The sequence below is a fragment of the Centroberyx gerrardi genome, chromosome 3, assembly GCF_048128805.1.
Source record: "Centroberyx gerrardi isolate f3 chromosome 3, fCenGer3.hap1.cur.20231027, whole genome shotgun sequence".
Lineage (NCBI taxonomy): Eukaryota > Metazoa > Chordata > Actinopteri > Beryciformes > Berycidae > Centroberyx > Centroberyx gerrardi.
This window is the reverse complement of record NC_135999.1, coordinates 19,040,794-19,056,843: the sequence shown is the minus strand read 5'-3', so window position 1 is coordinate 19,056,843 and position 16,050 is coordinate 19,040,794. Positions and strand designations below refer to the sequence as shown.

Below are 16,050 nucleotides of genomic sequence, written 5' to 3'. Positions count from 1 at the left end.
CTAAAGTAACAACAGCCTACCGTGTCCCGTTATTACAGCTGTAGCTAGCTGGTTTACTAGCCAACTACAGTAGATGGTTTGCTTTTATCAAAACAGTGACGGTAGTTAGGTAGCTAGTTGCATTAAGAAAGTTTAGACTGAAGAAATGAGTACTGAACATTACTAGCAAAGTTTCAGATAACATTTTCTGTAAATTAAATGAATTCCATGTGACTGATAGATAGTGACAAATTGATTTCTAACTCAATTTACAATCTTTCCCACGCCCCTACTACAGCTACGAACCTGTATTTTCTTGATGCTACAGATGCTAGGTTTTACGTTAGTAATGGGCGTGTTCCGCTCAAGCCGTAAAGCGCGATTCGCGTTGCCACTGGAGACTCAATGCAGGAAGTAAATTCCACAGCTTAGCGTTGTTGTTTTGACAACTCGAGCTATACATTTCGTTTATCTACTTGTTTCGGCGTTTTGTTATTATTTCTGCGCAGTATTCTAACTGAATAGGCAAACCCTCGAGGTGTTGCACTAACATCGCTGTCCGTGGAAACTGTGTGACAAGGTAAATAAGCTCGCTTGCACTGACATTGTTTATAAAAATAACATGGCATCTCGTGCTAGCTGTTAGTGTTAGCTAACGTAAGTACTGGAGCTAACGCGATGACATCTGCAAGTTTAAATTAGTATGCCAAATAGTATACTGTGCAAATGCTATAAATCTCCGATGTAACTCATATGTGAACAGTGGATGTTGTCTATTAACCACATGTTCATCTCCTCTCTGTTCCCTCTCGGCTCAGTTGCTGTCATCTCTAGCTACTTAGCAGTCCATGAGTCGCAGTCGGAACCCCCCTGTCCGGGGTCAAGGGGCAGCACGAGCCAAACAGGTACTGCCCCTAATAACTGCTATTAACATATCTAAATGATAATGATATCTTCAATTCAGTAACGTTAGTAGGTATAACATATACAGGAGGTAGGAATGATTCAGCAAATCTCTCTCTCTCTCTCTCCCTCTCTCTCTATCTCTCTCTCTCTCTCTCTCTCTCTCTCTCTCTCTCTCTCTCTCTCTCTCTCTCTCAGATGGGGCTGCTCCTTGACCTTTCCCCAGATGGAGGGATGGATGATGGGGGAAACGAGGAAGAGCTGGAGGCGGAGCTTCTGGATCTGATGGGAGGAGAAGGAGGAGGGAGGTCACCAGGCAAGAAAGGTGGAGGCAGAGGTGAGAAAGAATCGCTCATTTTTCTTTTACAGAAGATCTAAATGAGCTGGATATAGCACAATGAAAACACAATTTGAGCTGTCTGTCTTATCCATATGACAATAGATTTCTAGTGCTTAAAGGATTAATTTGATTTGGTACTCCCTCATAACTTGCTGCTACATGATCTAGTGATGCTTCTAATGTATTTGTCTGTGTCTAGCTCCTGTTGCCATGGCTGAAATAGAGCAAATGGCAGCTCTCTGTATGAAAGACCTGGACGATGAAGAAGTAGGGGATGAAGATTTGGATGATGATGCAGACCTACTGGTAACAGACCATTCCTTCCCTTTTTTTTTAATCATTTTACAAGATAATGGCCCTAAGGTTAGAAGTTGAATTGTTTTGAATATCACCATTTTCCTCTTTATTGTGTGAATGTTTGTAGGCGGAACTGAATGAGGTTTTGGAGGATGATGAGGAGGAAACTCCCCATGCTGCCCCTCCTGCCGCCGCCCCAGCCGCTCCCAGACCCAACATCACTCCCCACTCCACTCCTACTACTCCCAGTGGTGCGACGGGGTTGGAGTCCCGCCTGGTGGAGCGCATTGACATGTATAAGACAGCCATTTCCAATGCCAAGGCCGCAGGGGAGTCCAGCAAAGCTCGAAGATATGACCGTGGATTAAAGGTAAGATGGAGAAGAAAAAGGGGATCCAGACTCATCCCAACCTCAGTATAAGCTGATCCCTATACTTGTTACTGTAACTGTGTTTTAGTGCCTTCATTTGAAATTTCTAGATTTGCCATTCATAAATCAATCTAAGACACATGAGCAGTATATGCACTGTTGGATATTCTGTTACTGTTGTTAAATTTAGCATTTATTTCCTTTGTAATGTTGATGACGTCTGTTCATGATTCTTCTCTTCTTTCACCTTAGACATTGCAGTCCATGTTGGTGTCTGTCACCAAAGGGAAACCGATCAACGAGGAGGAGATCCCGCCTCCTGTTGCTACAGGTGGAAAGCCCAACCTCACAGCTCAGTCTGAACTGATCAAGGAACGGGAACTGCCAACGCCAGCACTGATGCCGTCCCCTCCCACCAATCAGAAACCTCTGAGGGAGGCTCCTCCTGCGGCTCCAAATGCTAAACCTCACAGTCTGACCCCGCCACAGAAGCCTGCTGCTGCCATCACTCCAGACACACCTGCTATCTCTCCACTCACCCCCAACCAGCCGAACGCACGGCACTCAGGTACACATGCTCATGTCGACATACAGCATAGCCATGATGCAGTTAGGGATGGGACAGTAACCAGTATTACTATATATCGCGGTAAAAAACAATAACGTTTAAAAGCCCTCTAATGTATTGTTATATTCATGTTGACGAGTTGGATGCAGGCCAGTAGCACTTTATTTGAGACGCATTTGACTTAATTAATTTTAGAGGCCGTTATTTGAATTTTTATTTGTGTTGCTTAATACTATCCTTATAGCCTCTATAAGCTAGATCAGTGCTAATTTTGGTTTTTAAGAAAAATTTCAAATGTCTTATGATTGATATGATAAATTAATTGAAACATATTACAGTACTGTTTTTAAAGATTTAATCTTTTTAATAATTATCAAGATAATATCGTATATCGAGATCATTTTGGTCAAGATAATCTCTCTCCCACTTGCCACTCACCACTATAAAGTGACCATATAGGAGTAAAGATCGAGGGTCACTGGTCCGCTCTAATGAACGCTGAAAATGTACCATTACTGAAAAGGTACTGTTCTCAGATCAGCACTTCTATTCAAAGAGGTTTCATGATTACTGGCCATCTTATTTACCCCATGTGGACTTGATTTGTATACACAGAGAGAGACAACCAGATACACAGTTAAAGTATTCAGTATTTGCTGCCACTCACAGACACACACCTGTCTCTGTTAAATGTCACTGTGTTCCTCTTGAGCAATAAAAACATACTCGTTAATCTTGTCTTGCATCTCTTAGTTTTGTGTTCTCTCTCTTCCCATTTTCCCCACTCTCATTCCTTCATCGTCCCCTCTCCCCCGCCACTCTCACACACTTACACACACCTCCACTCCTTCCAGAGCTGAAACAGGCGGTGTTGTCCAGACAGAGGGAGTATAAGATGGCTGCCTTTCACGCCAAGCAGGGCGGAGACACCGACCTGGCCAAACGACAGTATCTCATTTCCAAGGTAATAAGACCACTATCAATCTACCAATTGATTGATTAGATGTTGTAGTTTTAAATGTATAGTGTGTGTTCGATCATAATAGATTTGACCTCCCTTCATGCAGAAACTGGACATACTGGTGGAGGCACTGGACAAAGGAGAGCCACTAGACCTGAGCTCCCTACCGCCCCCTCCTGGTCAGTGGAACCACTTTAAATTATAATCAAATCAAATGGCATTTAACAAAGATAACCGAAGAAAGGTATGAAGCAAAGACAATGGCAATAGCAGAGGTTAGAACAGTTTATATAAATGCTATGACAAAAGAAGAGAGAACAAAGAAAAACTTGACTAGGAACTAAGTAACAAAACCACACAAAACAATAAGGACTAAACCTATAATGCCATTTGCTGTGTTCAGTAGGATGCATGAACAAGACAGGTGAGCTCAAAGAATGAGCCAATGCTGTTTTGCTGATTTTGTCCATTAAATACTGTATTTAGAGACCAAAAGACTGCAAGTTAACACAAAGTGTTACACAGATCTTCCTTACTTCATCTCCTTGAGCTTTCTTCAAAGTCCTCTTTTGCTTGCGTTGAAGTTCAGGCCCTAGCTGATCAGAGAGGCATTTTAGAGAAAGTTTAGGAATAGAAAAAGACGTCAGGATCAAACTGTTCATTTCTCTGATTCATTTTCTTTCTCTCCTCTTCTTATCTCAACCCGACCGCTACTTGTTGATCATTCAAATCTTCACCTGATGTCATTTGTGCTCCTCCACTGCTCTCTGGCTCTCTGCAGGAGATGCAGTAGCAGAGCGTCGTGCTCCTCCTCCTCCCCAGTCTTCCTCCAAACCCGCTGCCCCTGCTGCTCCTGCACCGGCCCAGGTGGCCTCTGCTGGTAAGACCCCAGTAAACAGCAGCCCTGTTTCTGTGTGATCCGTCCTACTAACTGGTCAGAGCAGTGCAGTTGTCAAAGAAGTGTTGCATACAGTATGCTGCATATGTATAGTGTATAGTGTGTGCATGTTGCATTTAAAAATATATAAAGTAAGTGTGTGTGTGTGTGTGTGTGTACGTGTGTGCGTGTGTATGTGTGTGTGTGTGTGTGTGTGTTGTGTGTGCGCGTGTGCCACAAAGACCTGCCTGCCCCCAGCAGTTTAGCAGAAGCCCTGCAGCAGAGGATGGACAAATACAAGGCAGCAGCAGAGGGAGCCAAGAGCAAAGGAGATGACCGCAAGGCCCGCATGCACCAGCGCATCGTCAAGGTACACACACTACGCACTTTTTAAGTATTATGAGTGCACTAATTTATTTTCAGAGCTAAAATCTGTGTTCCAAAAGCAATGTGTAATACATTCTTGCAGTTGAAATGAAATCAAATATGATATTGCTATACTATTTAGAGGGAAAATTTCTCCCTAAAACACATTAACAGCTATTGGTGATTTACCTTGCATTCCTGGCTCCATTTTGTTGTTTTGATGATGTATTTTCCTATTCCTGCGGATAACTGGACAAATGTAGATGATGTGACTTGACATCAAGATATTTCCAGCTATTTTTAATAGCAGAAAAATGTTTCAATCATCTAAAACATTAATGGTAAAGGTCAGGTTCTGGTTTCAGCTCCTCAGAATCAAAGAGCAAGGGCTTCTTTCTTGACTCACCATTTTGCACCAATGTTCAACAATAATACGGGGAGAAATTCAGTAGAAGAGGCAGAGAGACCAATTTCTCCACAGACAGTAGCCTCAATAGACCAGAATGCAATGCAGCCACAAGCAATGATGTGTTTTGAATATGAGTGAGGCATGACTCGCTTTTTCTCGACTGGAAAAACTTGCTCTCTTACTGTTACTATCTGCCGTTGCTCTCTCCACCTACACCTATAACCCACAGCTCAATGGAGCAAGTTCAGACACATTCTCTGGGGCTTTTTGAGAGGCATTTTGGGAAATATAGGAAATCGCTAACTGAAGTAAGAGTTGATGAGGCAGGTTGAGGAAAAGTGGGTACAACAACAAAGTAAAGTACAACACTTCATCATCAGAAAATAACTCCTGGAATTCAGTGTACATCACAGATTGATATGTAACAGTGTGAGAGTATCTGAGGGTGGATATATATTTTTTTAATCCATAATAGTATTGTCAATTATCTCCTTCTTCCTTTACAGCAATACCAGGATGCCATCAGAGCTCACAAAGCTGGAAGACCAGTCAACTTGTCTGAACTACCTGTGCCACCAGGTAACTTTCTGAGTCTAGGCTTGTATCAGTTCCTATTGTGTTCCTGTTGTGCACCATATAGTTGTATTATGTGTGTGTCGCTCCTTTAGGCTGTCCGCCACTCCAGGGCTCCGAGGCGGGTCAGCAGAACTTCATGGGTGTCCTGGAAACAGCTATGAAATTAGCCAATCAGGACGCAGATGCAGAAGAGGAAGAAGAGGATAGTCCAGGAGATGTTGCCAAGGTAACTGAAAAACTATACAGACAGATGCCACCAAATGCTCAAATTCTTATTATACAACGTGTAGTTTCAGCAAGCAACCTGATTGGTTGCTTTCCAGACATAATGATAACTCCCAAAAAGCACAGCTAGCAATGCTTTGTTGTTTGCTATGGCAGCTTCATGATTATTGCATCATCGTCACACCCATTATCACAGCAAAGAATATTTCTATAGTAAATTACAAAAACAGCAACTCTATATTAAACATTTTAGGTTTAGCTGATAGTGTAGTTGATAGGTTTATGAAGTGATAATCACACATCCATATTAAGCTCACTAATGCCTCGAGCTGTAGGAGCTGTAAGAGAGAAAAAGACCTTAAATCTGGTTGTATTTATTCATTGTCTTTGTTTGATTCTAACTCCTGCCTTCTTTCTCTCTAGTCTGCAGTGCGTCCGCACGCCCAGAAAGCCAAATCTCCAGCTCCTCAGGCCCCTGGAGGCTCCTCAGCTCCTACTCAAAGCTCCAAACTGGGAGCTAAAGGTGTGAATGGAGTGTATGTGTATGGAGTGTGTGTGTGTGTGTGTGTGTGTGTGTATGCATACTTGCCTGTATGTATGTGTCATACAAAGTGTTTGTGTTTTACACAAGGCAGAGTTTCACTTTCAGTTTTTTTTATTATTTTCCTGTAGCCCAGCAGCAGCTGGATTTCCTGTTGCTACGGCGACAGGCGTTTGTGCGCGCAGCACTGCGCTCCAAGCAAATGAAGGTAGGCTGTTGACTTTGTTTCTACTGTTATTCTTTCAAGTTTTCTTGACTGTTTCCTCTATTTTTCTGCCATCTTTTTATTTTGTAGATGTCATTATTCTGCTGTTCTGCTGATTATATTTCGAAGTTCCACTGAAGTCTTGAACTTTGCTTGTTGTGGTTTGATGAGTTTGCTGGTTGGCTGATTGTAGGACATGGCTGGAGCAGCGCAGCACCTCAGACACGCCAAGGGACTGGACCCCATGATCAATGCTGCCAAGTCAGGCCTACCTGTAGATATCTCCAAGGTAATGTATAGATATTGTGTGTGAGTGTGTATATATGTGTGTAATAATTATGTAGAAGAAGTTAAAGGGAAAGTTTTTGTGTGTGTGTTGGGAATATTGTCACAGGAGTTGGGTGTGTTAACACAAAATGTGACAGAAACAGATGGAGGGAAGGAAACCTGTAGGGTGATATCAAAAATACTTCTGTACACATCTTGATCTCACCTTCTGTGTGTGTGTGTGTGTGTGTGTGTGTGTGTGCGTGCAACACCTTCTGCTGTTCACACTTCATACAGTTGCCACTCTTCCCATCTTTCTTTCATTTTGCCTTACTGTTGTTTAACACTTCTGCTGTACAGAACCCTTGTTTAATGCCTTCTCCTCTTTCTGCTTGTATTTCTGACTCTGCCCTTGTTAGTTAGTTTATTTGTCTGGCTGTCTTAGGCTGGCTTTACACGGTGAAACATTCACGCAACTTTAGTTGGTTGAAACTTAGGTGAAACTAAGTTGCAATTGAGTTGCATGGAGTAAAGCCCTCTGCAACGCACTTGAAACTTGTCTGAAACTCAGCCGCAACAGTTGCAAAACTCTCAACTTTGTGAAACTAGTTTCACGCAACAGCCAATCAAAACGCTGATAACGTGTCAGATGATGAGGTCAAACAGCTGAGCCATGTCAACAAACGTGAGCTAGGCAAACTACCGTTGATGCGGTATCATTTCAACCGATTTCAACTGATTGATTTCAACTCGACAACGGCTTATCACCAAAATGAACAAAATAATAAAACAGAATATGGTCTCTTGGATGCTTCAGAAGGAGATTATCTTCATAGACTTCATGCAAGGTTGGTAATGCTAAAGTTTTTCTAAAGTTTTGATGAGAATCAGAGCTGTTATCTAAAATACAATCACATATCAAGCTACAATTTCATACTGATGTCACAAGGTGGCAACACAGAGCTATTTATTTATTTATTTTCCTTGAATCAAAGGGAGAATGCACTCACCGGAGGCTCATTGGATCAAGCTCCTTGAATAGTGTGAAATGATCCATTGGTCTCTCTTTTGAGTAGCCAGTCCTTCACCCACAGACGTTTAGCCTTTTTAGGTTGTGTTTTTTCCTCCAGCATATCAATAAGCATTAATGCACCGATAGCTCTCTTCCTATTCTTCGGGACAGCCATTATGAAACAAAGTAGCCAACCAGTGCCAGAAGAAAAAGCGATACAACACGTCCGAATTGATATTATCCAGCGAGAAAACGATACGAAATAAGATACAAAGATGCAAATGTAGTTACAATGACACTTCCCACTTGATATAATCTAGCGAGAAAACAATACGACAGATGAAAAATTAACAATCTAGCTAGCTAATTTTAGTGAAATAAACTATTAAATCGTGTTGCATGAGACTGATTATTTTTGAATTGCTTTGTGTAACTGTCAAGTTGCATGGAAATGATGTTTCATGCAATTTGCAACCTGCAACTAGTTGCGTGAAAGTTTCACCATGTAAAGCCAAATCTTAGCAATGGATTTCCATTAAATTTTGTGGACAGAAAGGCCTTGGGCCAAGCAACAATTGATTCGATTTTGGTGTGATCCGCACCTGGGATTCCTGCCATCAGACAATTATTGTTTTTTTTGCCATAACTATGAAACTAACACAGATTGCTTGATTACAAATTCTAAGGGTATGTTTGCAGGGTCAAGAAATCAATTGAACTTACAATGTACTAAGTGATAGGAATGATGTAACGGCAAGTTGGAGAATTGTTCAGCATTGGCGGAAGTTTACCCTCTCCGAGTGCCTTCTAGCCTTCTATTTCTTTTTTAAATGGACACCTCTATCTTTGACTTCTTCTTTCCTTATTTCCCTCTGTCCCTGCACACTGTCTCTTTCTAAACTGTTACCTTTTTTGTTTCTCACCACCTCCCTCATTCTCTGTCTTCCTTGCAGATTCCCAGCGCTCCAGTCAGTGATGAGGATTACTCCCTGTCTCGCTCCCGTACCTCCCCTCTCTCCCCTCGCTCCAGTGAGCAGTATAACCACCTCATGGAGCTCTTACGGCAGCAGCATGAGGTTAGGACACACGACTCCCAGCCTTTTTATATACATTTTCATGCAGCAAGTGCACCTCCCTAAATGGAGCTCTTGCTGTATTTTAACATTCAGTAGATGCATTATTGATATAATCTCTGTGATTATGGGCTATCAATAGCCCACGCACCATCTTTCCAGTTGCACAACTTTCTTAAATAGACTGCTTTTGTTTCATACCTTTGGCTATAGTTTTCTTCCTTTTCTCTCCCACACCATCTTTCTTGTTCTCCTTCTTGATCTACAGAAATGTCTGGGCTACTCTCAACAGTTCACACACATGGGCAATGTGGCCGAGACCATAAAGTAAGAAACGTTCCTCATTTGTGTGTTTGTGTGTGTGTGTGCATGTTATCACATATCTGCATATATTAGCCTACATATCTTGCATTTGAAGCATAATGCCTTCATGTTGCTACAATTTAAGCTCTATGCAAGGATCCTGTGGCTCAAACTGCTGACAAAACATCATTTTATTCTTGATGAAAATCATAATTTTATTTTTGGGTATTAGGCCAGTAATGAGCTTACTACGAAATACCACAAAAAGTAAAATCAATCTATGTAGGCTAGAACATTGGTGCTTGGTAGAACTTTGATTTAGTGTTACAACAAAAATCTTCACTGCAGCTAAGATGCACTGGTAAAATGTTTTCATCATGAAAGTATCACAGACAGATAGCAAAAACTGGTCACAACAACATCCAGCTTAGTTCACATGCATACACAAACATAGGAGAAATCCAGCACACAACATCTGTATATCGATACAGTCAATCTGCAATGGACAGCAGGAACGGATTCTGTCATTTCAAATGAATGAACTTCCATTGGAGACTAATGCATTAAATGCATCAGGTGTTACTGTGGCATGAGGCTTATCAAACAGATTCTGCTGTATTCCTCCTTGGGAGCACCCACTCAACATAATACATGCAGTGTAACATTTCTTTATATTTTCTTCATAACTTTTATTCACATATTTTCACATACATGTAACTCTCACACACTCGTGCATTTCACCTACATGGTTTTGTGGTATACCTGGAGGGTTCTGCTACCAGTTTACTAGTATATGCTCCTGTTGCCTAGAAACAGAAAAAGTGTGACACCTGCAGCTGGAGATTCAAAGCAGGGATGGTCATTTTTCGTTTGTTTTCTCAGATCATGCTCCTAAATTTATTTTGAGCTCCAAAATCTAATAATGTAGGAGTTGATGTGCTCCTTGGAGAAAATGTCACTGCGAAGCTCTGCGGCACACTTGGACATGAGTGGTCACTGTCACATATATATCTATATTCCAGTAACCAGGCCCTCCGGTTGGCCTGTGAGATGTGATGTGTGTAAGTACCAACTGTTCTTCTCCCCAGGTTTGAGAAGCTAGCTGAGGAGAGTATGAAGAACATAGAGGTCCTGAAGAAGTCCCACGCCAAGGGCCACCCGGTGCCCAAGTGCCACACCGAGGAGAGGACCTTCAACACCGTCAAGTCAGCAACAAACTCATGTGATATGGTTAAAGTCACAATGAATGGCATATCATAACATACACCTACTTATCAATAAATCCCCCCATTCTGTCATATTTTTATGTAAAAATCCTATTGCTTTAACTTCCTTGAAACCGGCTTATTTTTAGTGGTTGCTTCATGGAGTACCAGTAGGTGGACATAAAAATAGTACCATCACAGATTTTTGACCAATCCCCCCTCCGCCCCTCCCATCGTATGAAAACTTTCAAAATGTCACGAGTGGTAAATTGGTTATGGCGGTGCATTTTTGGGTGTTCACCCCCAGAAACCCTGTTTCCTTTTCCTAAGACGCCACAGTTTCATTCCAATGGCTGGAATTAATTCATTTTGAAGAAACTGAAATTTGTGACAGCAATTTTTGAATTTTTGAACACATTTTCGTCCCGCCCAAACATCCTGTTTCAACCGGTAATATGTTACGGAAGCAAGACACCATCCAAATGCCATTTCATTGTGATTTTAAGGAAGCAAAAAATTTGTCTTATGTGAAACATCAGGATGCATCATAAATATCCGTACCTTGCATCTCATCGTTTGTATTTATATAGATGGCTCAACATATGCATTGATAGTAGTGTTATGAAACCGTTTCTTTTAGACACAAAGAGGATTGCTCTCCCTGATTAGAGTGGTAGATGAGTCAGCCTTGTTGGCCAGATGAACACAGAGTGACTCAATGTGACTCACACTGACACTCTGGCTCTGGACCAGGATCACACAAAGAGCAAATAACTAAGAGCTAGCAGCTAGGTGACTCTGGCATTGGCCCAGTATAGCTCACAGTTGGGGCTGTTTGGCTCTTCTGATGCTGACTGACTGATGTCTATTACTCACGATGCTGGCTGTGAATGGTCATGACCTGTACTTTTATTTTGTAGGACCTACCCCAACCTGACAGCTAACGACATGATTCTGTACGTCATCAGGGGCATTAATCTGCCAACTCCCCCAGGTAGGCAGGTCTGGCTCTTTGAATTAGCCATGCAGTATTCTTGCATCCTCCGTTAAATACATTCACTTCCCTTTCTCCTCCTTCCTCCCCCCCTCAGGTGTCTCCGCTAGTGATATGGATGCCAGCGTGAAGTTTGAGTTTCCTTTCCCCAGTGCGGTAAGAAACAGCTGCTTATGCAATCTTACACAGTGGCACTCAATGGATTTTTCACTGTGTGGACGTTTCATTCACCCTGTCGATATCTAGGCAGCGGTTTTATAATTGTGTGTGTGTGTAGGAGGAGGCCCAGAGGGACAAAACGAGCACGGTGAAGAACACCAACAGTCCAGAGTTTAAGGAGCAGTTCAAACTTAACATCAACCGCTCCCACCGAGGCTTCAAACGAGTGGTGCAGTCCAAAGGCATCAAGTTTGAGATCGTCCACAAGGGGTAAAAACAAAGACGACTCTGGGGCAATTCAGGCAAAAGCTTCTCTGTTTACCTGTGTGATATGTGCTGTAATTGTATTCTCCTCTCTGTGTGTTTACAGGGGGCTGTTTAAGACGGACAAGGTAGTGGGCACTGCTCAGCTGAAGCTGGAGGCTCTAGATAATCAGTGTGAGATCAGAGATATTATAGAAGTGAGTGCTGATAATATGCAAACACAAATGTAAATGCATACACACGTGTACACAGCAACCATATCTAACTGTGGGTACGTGTTTCTTAGGTGCTGGATGGACGTAAATCCACAGGGGGCAAGCTGGAGGTGAGGGTGAAGATCAGAGAGCCTGTAGCAGGAGTTCATCTCCAGACGGTGACAGAGAAATGGCTGGTGCTCGACCCCCTCTCCTCCCCCTCTCCCCCGGAGAGACAAAAGGAACGGGTAAGTAGAGGGAGAAAGAAAGGGAACGCTTGATGCAGGAAAGAAAGCTGGGAGATGATCCAGACAATCAAATGGACAGCTTAAAGCCCACCTCTAATTACCTCATCACCCGGTTCAGCTTTTGTGAAAACATCTCAAAAAGTGAGGTTGATTGTCTGCACCAGTCACAAGCCCAATCAAAACGATGATTTTCCTGTGTATAGGAACAAAAGCAGGGATGCACAGCTGTCCATGTCAATTACCAGGAATCAGTTGTTACTCCCATTCTGCTGAGTAAACCAATTATTTGCAAGAAAGCATTGTTTGAAAAATCTCAGATTACTGGAGGGCTGCTTTAAACGCAGTTTGTATGCACTGCCGCCAAAGTAAATGCTGGGGTAGCAAAAGCTGCAACAGTGGCATGAAATGATATTGAATGAGTGAGTTCAGTGACGTCTGTGTGTGTTTGTCTGTATTAGGCTCCATCTCCTCGGTCCAGACCCAGGAGTGAGCCAAGCAGCAGGAGCAGTCATCCCAGCAACTCTCCTCCGCAGTACAAACTCCACAGCTTCAGCCTCCTGCACTTTGACAAGGAGAGGTTTGAGAGAAAGGTAGGTGTGTGTGTGTGTGTGTGTGTGTGTGGGTGGTCTGAGCCTATCCACAGCGTTCACTTCTCTAAAGCTTGCAATGGGCTGAAGGTCTTGTCAGTCATTCTGCTTGTCCGTCAGATTGCAGACTACCGAAAGAACCGACGGGATCCCCCACCTGACCTCCTCCATCAACACAAAGAGGTCACACACAGACTGCAGTGGCAGAAAGCACATCTAGAGAGAGGCTCTCCTGCTCTGTTTACAGGTAACACACACACATACCAACATATGCACATACTGTATGTACATTGTTAATAAGTCTCATCCAATCAGAAATACATTTCCCGTACATGTATGAACCACATTTTCCTTCACCATTATCTGTGTAGAGTATGAAAATGTGTTGCGGCGCTTTGCCCAAGGACTTGCTGACTCAGTGAAGAAATTCTCCAGCCAAGGCAACAGGGTGAGTACAGGGTCAGAGCTGGCTACTACACGCATGTGTTTGTGACTGGGTGCTTGTGTGTGTGTGTGTGTGTTTGTGTGTACATGTCTGTTCTTGTGTAAAGTTTCTATTCCCTTCCCTTTTGATAGGAAGCTGCCAAGGATGCTCTGGCCAGGTTGAAGATGGTAGAGAATGAGGTAAAGGCTGTCATCTTCTGTCAATATACTTATCAGTTTATTTTTGCTGGTCTTTATGTGTGCGATTATATATTTCCTTTTCTTTCTGCTGCAGCTGGAATCACTGAAAAGGAAACGCACTGTATGAGAGGAGATGGAATAAGGGAGTGGAGAGGTGGCTGGAGTACTGTTATATCAGAATACACACACACATACACACACACACACACACACACACTAACACTACAAGGACAGCTTGAAGCACCTTTAGCATGATCCTATGCTGCTCCATGATTATGACAAGTGCATGAAGAACCCTCATGATTCTGTCAGTAGATTTTAGAACCTGTGTCATTTCCGGTTAGATGCCTGTCATGGTAATTCTGTAATTACAGAGGGATCCAGAAATTAAAGCTAGCATTAAAACATAATGAAGAGCAGTGGAAGAGGAAGGCTTATTTGCACTTAGCAACAGACAAACACACTACAGAAAACTGCCTCCAAAATACCCTATATAATATCCTTTTCCCTCTTTTCCTAATTGTTTTTCTTTAATTCTCTTCTTTCTCTTGAGAATTGTCTCAGTGAAGAATCTTTTTGGAAGAGTTATCCCGATTTACATTAGACACCAGCTCAAATTTGGTGTCCATAGATGACCAAAAAAATAAGTGTGTGTGTGTGTGTGTGTGAAAGAAAGTGTGTAACCCGTGGACTAAGGTGTTTTTAACCCCTTCCCATATTTTATGTGTGTGTAATGAGCTTAATCTAATCTGTCTGCTCCAGTATTCCCAGATTACAGTAATCTGCTCCGTTTGGAGTGGTGTGATATGGGAATAAAAACGGGGCTCCAGGGCGCCGCGGCTACATCCCATAATGAGGGATTAATGTTTGTGTCACCAAGGAGACGACTCGTTCAGACGCGGAGCCGCCTGTGGGGCTCGGGGCGGAGGGGTGTTAACAGCATGAATGTGGTACAAACTCAGCTGTGGAGATGGATTGCTTCTTCTTCTTCTTCCTCATCAACTACTTCCTCTTTGTTGACTTCTTCGTCTTTGCCTTCTTCACACTAATTCCTTCACAGGTTATTCAGAAGCATGTTTAAAAGGCTGCTCTTCCTGATTTCCTTAACTGTTTCACAAATAACAAGTCCATTGTGGTGTCAATTAGAAAATAATCAATTAGAAAATGCAACATCTGCTGTGTCACTGTGATGCGTCAAGTAGAGCTGTACAGCAGCAGAATATTTTCCATAGAGACTTTGTTATACGCAGCGTGCAACGGCAGTTTCTGTCTCACTGAAATCTCCAATAGCAGCACAATGGACTGCTGAAATAATCTACCAGAGGAAGAGAGATGAATTTGCGTCAATATAGTTGGATAATTGCACATTATGTGCGTCTATGGGGGATTTCACACTTTGGAATGCATTCTTGTCATTCCTCTACCTTTACACAGTTTTTTTTTTAGTATGAAATCAAGTGGACACAATCCAGATGCAGTAAAGCTTTCTAAGAAGTGGATTCATGCTGACAAATGCAGGCACCTTGGAATGAATAATGTGCCACAGCAGTACAACAACAATCTGATAAATGCATCATATTGCTGCCATGTATTCCTAGTTCTGTTCAATATATTGGACATATTTATCCTCTAATCCATGTGTTTGACAACCTGCTAACCTAAACGCACAAGAGGACGAGTTCCCTTTATTTGGATCCGTACTGATCCCGCCCATCCCGAATGTAGCGGACCGCTGTAAATGAGCCTTGTATTTACATGTGACCCGTCAATATTGATGTTGTCTGTTGACTCTGCCAGCAGTTTCTTGGTCACGTGTCGGGGCAGAGAGTCGCCTGTTTGCCCTGATCCCTGATCCACCCCCTGCCCCACTCCAGTACCAGATACAATAAGTTAATCCTGGTTAAAGCTGGCCTGATATGGGCTCTCCGTAGCCCATGGTGATCTTTTACATAACACCCCCCCCCCCTCTCTCTCTCTCTCACTCTGTCTTTTTCTTAGGAGAGGACAACTTTTTGTGAACAGTTCACTCTTTTTGCTTTTACCTTGCTGATTTTGTTTTTTTTGTTAGTTTTTTTGTTAGGGCAGTGGAAGGACAAATAGAGCAGCATGATTCTCTGCTAACAGACACACACATGTTAAATAGCCCTAACCCTTCGTCTAGATATGGGATGGCTCTTGGCAAGAAATATGGGAAAGACAGAGCTTCTACTTTAGTAGTGAATGGGGGGGGGATACCATTTAGAGCCACTGTCCAGCTCTGATGTAACCCCGGGTCACAGTGTTGGTGCGTTGGTGTCTCTCTTCTCCTCTGTCAAGGGCAGCAACTTTAACCCTGCATCACCCCAAACACACACACACACACACACACACACTCCTACAAAGTCAGCCCCATAGAATTTGAAATGATAGAATGGTCATTCCCATTAAAAGCTGCACTCTTGAACTGCCATTTGGCTGGTACACTTCCAGTGGCTGCCATAGAATGTTTGATAATGTTGTCATG

At 42.7% G+C, this 16,050-nt stretch overlaps 1 protein-coding gene across 1 annotated transcript; it reads left to right on the top strand.

Annotated features, from left to right (window-relative positions):
* The first annotated feature begins 399 nt into the window (after positions 1 to 399).
* Positions 400 to 14,099, top strand: cc2d1a (coiled-coil and C2 domain containing 1A). The gene is made up of 28 exons (XM_071915321.2): positions 400 to 559; positions 798 to 884; positions 1,081 to 1,219; positions 1,422 to 1,528; positions 1,647 to 1,889; positions 2,142 to 2,457; positions 3,312 to 3,421; positions 3,525 to 3,597; positions 4,200 to 4,298; positions 4,538 to 4,665; positions 5,577 to 5,649; positions 5,739 to 5,872; positions 6,295 to 6,394; positions 6,544 to 6,620; positions 6,811 to 6,906; positions 8,850 to 8,972; positions 9,238 to 9,296; positions 10,361 to 10,477; positions 11,398 to 11,471; positions 11,569 to 11,627; positions 11,749 to 11,900; positions 12,001 to 12,091; positions 12,181 to 12,336; positions 12,795 to 12,926; positions 13,044 to 13,170; positions 13,295 to 13,371; positions 13,500 to 13,547; positions 13,642 to 14,099. Exons 2-28 carry the CDS (start codon positions 828 to 830, stop codon positions 13,672 to 13,674), a joined length of 3,000 nt encoding a protein of 999 aa, XP_071771422.2. The 5' UTR covers positions 400 to 559; positions 798 to 827; the 3' UTR covers positions 13,675 to 14,099.
* The last annotated feature ends 1,951 nt before the right edge of the window (positions 14,100 to 16,050 follow it).